Genomic DNA, 8379 nt, shown 5'->3' on the forward strand with positions numbered 1-8379 from the left:
ATGGTACAAAGAATTTGTTTCTTCGTTCTCTTCTCTCTGTCCTTGTTTTCCCGGATAGCAGCACAAGACCGTGCACCCCATGGGCTAGCTTACCAGAGCCCGACAGCCTTATCTCCCACGGCGTATGAGTTTTTCCACCCTAATGCACATCAAGACTCTTGTACTAAATCAAACTGTGCACCAATTCCATTAGCAGCTCAATTGCATGAAATGCAGTCTGAAGCAGCAACAACAGAAACATCCCCATTGACACGTACTACTGCTTTAGGAGCTGGAACGATTGCTGGCCCTGCTTTTGCAGCCATTATAGTTCTCTGCTTGGCAATGGGCGTCTACTACGTGGCTAAGACTCGTCAAGAAAATGTCAATCGTACTAAACCTATCCAACCAGATGTTTAATTATATGTTTCATTGTTTCAATGAAACCGTCTTTTGCCTGTATTATACAGCTTTCAGGCCTACAGATTTCACTCCAACTCGTCAAGAAAGTGTGTTTTTTTTCGTCTTTTTAGTTAGTAAGATGAACAAGATGAGGTAAACTCCGGCAGCAATTAGTTGCTGCTTTCGAGCATGGGAGATGAGAGGGACTACTACCGTCCCTCCTCTCTCATTCTCCCCACTATGACATTAGTTGCTGCTTGCTCATGTGAGCTCGCATGTACTAGCTAGGATCTTTTTTACTTTTCTCTTTTCGATACAAAGAGTTTATTGTAGTAATTTATTAATGTATACATAAGATTTTTGAGCATCAGTTTGCCCATTCCTTATGATTTTCTTTGCCAAACTTGTCACCCCTCTTCTTGAACAAGCAACTCAGCAACAATAGCAAATGGGGGGATGAGATAATCATGATTTAGACAAATATTAAAGTAAAATGATTAATTTGTAGCTAAAAAAGCTTTCGTAGTTAACTAGGGTTTCCTAATGAATACAATCAATTAAGAATAAGACGTGCTCGTATTTAAGCACTTAATTAATCCACTGTAATCACTCAGATGTCTCTAAGTAATGATGGTGTTTCAAAGCATTCACAGGTAATTGGACATAAATTCATAGTTTAACCAGGAATCACAGGTGAAAACACACAATTAAATAAAAGAAAATGCATTATTAATTCATTGTAAATTCTCAGCAGTCTTGGCAATGATGGTGTTCATTTCTTTCCAATGCATCACCCAGTCACGCACATATACTCGCTCGCACGCATACAAGCACAAATCTGCAATAAAATTCGACAAAAAGCTCCTGAAAGGAGATAGTACAACAACAACGTTCAAAGCGTTGTAAAACATGCACGCACATCATTCTGCTGTAGGTTTCAACAAAACAAGGCCACAAAGCTCAGGTAGTAACTAGTAAGACAACAATTTATAAAAGAACAGGGATGCAGTGGTGCACTTCCTCTTCTCTGATCATAACCATGGTTTTTGAGCCAAATATAATTCCATAATGGACTCAATGATAACAGAAAGGCACCTCTGAGTTCAACCATACAACAGATTACTTCAGTAATAGCAAAATGTGCAAGTCGAGTAAACATTTTAACCTGAGTACCATCATGAAATTTCAAACTTTACTGGACGTTCACAAAAGATGCAGACCAACTGAAAACATAACGTACAAGAGCCAAATCTAATTATAATGATCAAACAAAATTTTCACCCATGATAATATATAGTAGACGTTCAAAAGAACATTTGTATCTATGAGTATGGATTAACTTGGATACAATGTCACTTATGTCAGTCATACAAAGAATGTCAAGCTCACATATAACAATCTGGTTGACCTCCCTCACAGGGGCAAGGAGCAAAACGCAACAGTTGCAGAAAGAATGCATATGCTAGTTACTGCATACATCTCCATTCTTTTTTATGCAGTTCATTCAACAATTCGATTACAGATATTTTACCACCCACGTGAACTAAGAGATGCAATCACAGTCCCAAAAGTCTTATCTACAGCTTTGTTCCACAAATGTGCAATTTCGAAAGATTTTGTTGCAAGAACTGGCCTCTTAACCTGCATGGATCTCATTCAAGAGTAAGTCAGATAAAGTCATTGATTCTCATAAAGATAAACTAGGATATAACTCTTATTGAGTGAAAAACACTTTCCTACACTCTGGGTAGATGAAGATAAACAATAAAGGCTACTTTTCTACTCCCCCTTCTCAATATGGTAAAATATTCTATAGCATAAGAATGTATTGGTTTTACTGATAATCTACACCTCATCCGGATTCCAACCAAAATCCCCTATCTCTTGATCTACACAAAAAGAATCTATATATTCTTAGTCAAACAAGAAAAAAAGGCAAAAACATCGTTTAATATTCCTTTATTTCCTTTTTCATTCGAGAATTTTTTAATAAAAAAATGCTGTGGAGACAACATGTTTTCAACCAACAATATTCACATTTAAAGAAAAGAGCCTATAGCAAAGATCCCCTGCCTTAGTAAGCAGCCAATACACTCCCTTCCAAAGTAACTTTAGAAAAATTTAAAGGTTACAACACATCATTAGCACAGAACAATTCATTCAATTTAGCATAAATACAAGGTGAGTAATGGTGTTGCAACAAATACAAATATCATTTTGTGAGAAATGAAAATCTCAATCATGTACTATACTTTTGGACAGAGAGAGAATTGGGTTTTCCCCAACATTTATAGAGATACAACCTCTTAAAAAAAAGGTTATGATAGAGGATGAAAAGGTGGCCAAGTTAATTAAAGCCAATGTTACAATGGCAAATATGGTCATTTTTCAATGACATGCTGCTCATTAAAACACGTGTGGAAACGTAAATGGTAATTAGCTAAAGGTGCAAGTAATCACACAATCAAAGTAAATTTGTAGATCATAATCCAAAAATAATTCAAATGTAACTGTCGTTGATGACTCCATAACAAATAGAAATAAACGTTGACCAAGGTTAGCTCAGAAAAGGTTGGCCAAGGTTAAACTGGAAGATAATCAAAAAGAAATAAAGCATTTGGAATTAATGGCAACTATTAAAGGTGAGAACGGTTGTAAAATTGAAAAAGGGAAACAAATTTACAATGTCTAGAATACAAAACAATCTGAACCTATTGTTTAGGTGTCCATGACTAAAAACTGTATATTTATTCCAATAAATTTACAAGCTGGAGAGCAAACCCATTCCAATTGTATACTAGACCTGAAATGACCCAACCTCATCCTAATCAACATCGCCAAGCTTGTTTAATTCACAAGCATTCAAGGATGCCTTTTATAAAGCAAGCCAAACAAAGATAAGGGCTTGTTCATTATCGTTTTTTGTTTCTATTTTTCTACTTTTTTAAAAACAAAAAACCAAAAAAAGGAAACTAGAAACAGTAGTTTTCACTTTTTTGTTGTCAGTTTTCTAAATAATCATGATATCAATATGTTGGTTTAATTTTTTATTCTTTTTAAGACATATATCATATGACATCAAAAAAAAAACAAAGAAAACCAAATATCTGAAAACTACATTGATGCCAAACGGGCCCTAAGAAGCTGCATTAGTTAGTGCACATAATAATAAGAAGTTTAAAGCACTTACAGTAGAAAAGAAAAGTGGATATACTATCATTTCCAAAAAATAACTACGTAAGACAGCAACAATCCTCTTACAGCCCCCTAAATCGCCAAAACATATTTGGGTGGTTGAAAGTAAGGATAGGACCCTATTTTTATGAGCAATATTACTCACCAATTGCTTACCCAATAATCCCTCCGTTTTATTTTAAGAAGATAAATTCAATGAAGAAAGAAAAAGTCTAAGGACGGTTAAGGGTGAAGCTCTTCCATGAGCAATATTACTCACTAATTGCTTACCCAACAAAAGTTTATAATCCCTCTGTTTAATTTTAATTTACTCACTTTCTTTTTTTGGATTTTTTTTTTTTTTTTTTTAATTTACAAACTTACAACTAACATTTTTTTAATTGTCCTTTCTCCTAACTTTAAATACCTTGGTTTCCGTGAAAAAAAAAAGAAAAAGAAAAAAGAAGTGTGTAAATTTTTTTTAAGACAGAAAAAAAAAACGAAGAGAGTATAATGTAAACCAGTGGAATAAGTGAAGTGGATAGAAGCCTAGTGTGTCCACACTTGTGAGTTTTTGAATTATCAACTATGCTACTTTCAATGGCAAGATATTTAGATATGATGAAGAAACTTTATGGAATTGAAGTTCAATGAGTGAAAAATCATACAATTAATAGGGTATATCCTCATTTTGAAGGCAAAAGTACAATACGGATGCTAATTGCTAAGACCTCTGGGCCCTCTACCTACTTAGATTCCATCCCCTCATTCAACAAGCTATATTTAAAACTCATCCAACGTAAAGCCCAAACATATTCCAAGTCCTGCTGATCTATAACACGTGACTGAGCGGCCAAAAGATGTCCCATTGTTTAGTATATTTATAGACATTGAACCATTGAGTAAAAAAGAGCTAGGCTTGAGAAGGCACTGAACCAGGTAGTTAATTAGGAAAACAATACTGTCCAAAAGAAGAAGAATCAAGAAAGAAAGTAATGGAAGCCTTGAGGTTAAGAGAGCCACTAACGAAAAGTGAATAAGGTACATAGACAGGCTAGGTTAAAAGCGATATGTTGGATGAGAAAACATTCACTACAATTGCACATTCGAAAATAATGAATGTGTTAAGTCTGTGTTTCTTAATAAATTTAAAAAGAGAAAGTACATATGTAGATGACACCGAATTAAAGAAAGTAAATAAATAAATAAAGTATTTAACAGAAAAAGGCATATAGCATAGTAACAATAAATCAAGCTTATCAGATACTAGTGATGATGCTGAAAGAGCACTTTAAATTTGTGTTTCGATGGGTGATGATACTATTACTCAAAGTTCAAATAAGCAACCTTTTAGCTTCTTAACCACAGAAAAAAAAAAAAAAAAAAAAAAAAAAAAAAAAAAAAAAAAAACTACCAAGGTTAAATCGATCTGGCATATTGGTATAAGGTTTCTTTTTTTTGTTTTTAATTGAGAGATCTAACTAAGACTCATAAAAGCCCTAGATCAATAGCCATTATTTTAATGACAACCTTAAAATACAAATAATTTCAAAAGATGTATACACAATTGTTTCAAACAAAAAAAAAAAGGGTGTATACACAACGAGGAATATTAAAAGGTAAATTTAAGTGAGGCATTGAAAGTAAACTTGATTTGTTGCCTAAAAATTCTACAGAGTATAGATATTGAAAGTTAATTTGTAGTTTGCAGTAAATATTTTCATATATTATTATGAGCATTACATTGGTTATATTCAGCATAAGCAAAGAAATATAAAAATAGTAAAGTCTGTCTTTGTAATATTAAGCGTTTAATATGAAAAGACATATAGAAATAGTTAAGAGCTCTCCTCTCTCTACATTTTTGATTGAGTTATATTAAATTAGGATCCTACAACTCAAATCATCATCTTATAACAATAGAAATTTGTGTAAGGTGACTTATTTCATGAAATCTGAGCTACGTGCCAAATATGTACAACAAGATAGTCGTTACCAGGAAGAAAGAAAAAGCATTAAAACAACAATTCCCACGGGATTTGTAGCAGGAAGGGATAATATACTACTTCAATTCTGGAAATTCACGACACTAATATAACCAAAAAGTAAAGAGACATGGGGAAAGCTATTTTATACCAAAATCAAAAATAAGGCAGAGAAAACACCTAGGAAAGCTATAACTTATTTCATGACAATTTCTCATGCAACAGCAAAGAAACAAAGGAGGGCGGCACACTTGTCCCTATCCAACATGTCAAGTCCAAATGTGAAGTAGTGAATCTATGTATAATGCCTCATCTTCTCAAAATGACGCAATAATTAATCTAAGGACTCCATTCACATATCCATAGCTAAAAAAACATATGATTAATAATGTTAAGCTTAAGTTGCACCAAAAAATGTGTTAAGCTAAACATCATTTTATGGGTGCACTAAACTAAACTATCCTGGAATTCTTTCTGTATATATTGAGATTATTTCGAGTATGACATCAAAATACCGAATCACATCATAAAATTGACAACTTTGCAAAATGTAAAGAAATTTGACATTTGATGAAAAATGGCACATTGTAGCCAAAGGATATCAAATCATCACAATTACATTCCCAGAATAGTCCTTAAGTCCTAAAAAAATTCGATTGGAACAATTGGCATTTAGCAGCAACTAAATAATCAATCAAAATGATAACAAGATCAATCCTTCCTGGCAAAATAACTTACTGATAATTTAAAATCCTTGGATAATCAAAAATCAAAGAAGCCGAAACATAAAATCGCAATTACCTCCAAAAATCAAATTAATCAAATCTAGGGTTCCAAAATTGAAAAGCAAACAACATCAAATCAAAATTTTACAAAATCGGAGCATAAAATCAGCAACATTTCGAGTATCACCTGTAATTGATTGTCGAATTTAGCATTATTCTCAGAAATTGTCTTGTAGATATTTCGTCGGTTCTCGAAAACGACGGCAGCTGTTAGGGCACTTCCGAGCGCAGCGCCGAGTAATCGCTCCTGAAAAATGCAACAAAATCAAAATCAAAATGCAACAAAATCAATTTCTTAGCTTTTGATTACAATTAACGTAATTTGAGCTTGATGTGAGTGAAAATTGAAACCTGAGCAAGAACGCTGATCATTGTGTCGTGGATTTCTGTTGATTGTTGTTCAACAACAGTTTTTGCCGGTTTCGTAGATTGAGACTTTAGTGGGTTGGTTATTGCTGGGAAACGGGTTGGGTTGAGTGATTCGGATATACTACCTCCGTTTTTTTAGTTGACACCATTTGACTTTTATACTATTCACACACTACACTTTGACTCGATTTTGTGATTTATAAATACAATGAAATATAATCAAGTAGGATCTTGTTTGAATCATATCAATGTATATTTTATTAATATCCGTTTTTTATAATTTTACCATGTTGATAATTAGATATATTAAGCTTTAATAATACGTGTTGACAAGTGTGATAATAGAAAGGTGTCAACCAAATAAAAACGAAGGTAGTAGTTATCAATGATAGCAGATTAGCTGGAAAAAATTGACCCAACGCTTGACATTGATCAGATAGTTACTCCTTTTTTCACTTATTATTTTCTTCACTAAACTTGTCAAGTAATTAAATCTGATGACCCGTGGGAGACTTCTTGGTGCAGTCAAACTTGTCAAGTAATTAAACCCGATTACTCGAGGGAGAATTCTTGGTGTAGTGACACAGGAAGTCGCCTCGCATCCTTGAGGTATAGTTATTATGCATCCACCTTATTTAAGAGTCAATATAAGAAAAGTTCAAGTTAACAATGTATAGAGACAAGGCATTTCACATGGCTAACAGGGTCTCTAACAGGGGAGAGAGTGTCATTTTGCTTGCAAATTTAAAGACATCTCATTGAGCTATCAAATAATACCACAAAATGCTACTATAGTTTCAATGGTGCCAAAAGTGGATCTAGAATACTAAGCTTGGAGAGGCACTTAGGGAATAATTATGCATATACATATATCCACCATTGAGTGGTACTCTCTCCATTTTTATTACGTGCACCATAGTGACATAATATGCATGTTTTAAATGCCCCATAGTGACATGATACACATGTCGATGCAAAACTATGATCAATAATATCTTTAATTATCAATAATAAATTAAAACAATTGTATATTAATAATATACTCATTGAGACGATTCTAACAAGTATCCACAATATTAGTGTTTTTCTTATGTATAGATCACAAACATTGATCAAAGTAAATCAAATGGAATAGTGCCAAATTTGCTAATAGGACACTTAAAAAAACGGAGGGAGTACAAAATAAACTCTTAATAGTAGTGGTTCAGTAATTTTTCTCCCTTTTGCACGTGAATTTATATCTGACACGAAAGAGTGAGGCTACATTACCTTTGACTCTTTTCTATCTATCTCTTCCTTGTACCTTTATTATTTTTATTAATAGCTACTTCCTCCGTTTTTTTTAGTTGACACGTTTCTTTAGTCACGTTTGCCAATGCACAAATTAAATCATTAATATATTTAATTACCGATAAGCAAAAATTGTAAAAAGTTGATATTATGAAAATATACATTGTGACGAATCTAACAAAATCTCACTTGACTATATTTTTTCTTACATATAAATCACAAAACATGGTCAAAGGGAGGTGGGTAAATAGTGCTAAAGTCAAAACGTGTCAACTAATAAAAAACAGAGGTAGTATTAAGCAAAGGGTTGTGTGGCTCACAACTCTTCATTTGCACTTCCCCATATAGCGACATTAAGGCAATGTTTGCAATCTCAGCATGTTAAGTGTGATTGA

General features: G+C 33.3%; 1 protein-coding gene and 1 long non-coding RNA gene across 2 annotated transcripts; one reads left to right on the top strand and one right to left on the bottom strand.

The window, feature by feature from the left end:
* LOC145588610 (uncharacterized) lies at positions 1–399 on the top strand. The gene has a single exon (XM_081645237.1). It carries the CDS (start codon positions 1–3, stop codon positions 397–399), a length of 399 nt encoding a protein of 132 aa, XP_081501363.1.
* A 1274-nt stretch (positions 400–1673) lies between these two features.
* LOC145587536 (uncharacterized) lies at positions 1674–6805 on the bottom strand. The gene is made up of 3 exons (XR_014101294.1): positions 6677–6805; positions 6453–6572; positions 1674–2022 (listed from the first exon to the last, which is right to left on the bottom strand). It is a non-coding gene; the product is annotated as an uncharacterized LOC145587536 (long non-coding RNA).
* Positions 6806–8379: the final 1574 nt, after the last annotated feature.

This window comes from Chenopodium album, chromosome 17, assembly GCF_948465745.1.
Source record: "Chenopodium album chromosome 17, dcCheAlbu1.1, whole genome shotgun sequence".
Taxonomy (NCBI): Eukaryota; Viridiplantae; Streptophyta; class Magnoliopsida; order Caryophyllales; family Amaranthaceae; genus Chenopodium; species Chenopodium album.

Bases quoted from the DNA above. Each gene is read 5' to 3' on its own strand.
- LOC145588610 (XM_081645237.1), top strand. From the start codon at position 1: ATGGTACAAAGAATTTGTTTCTTCGTTCTCTTCTCTCTGTCCTTGTTT.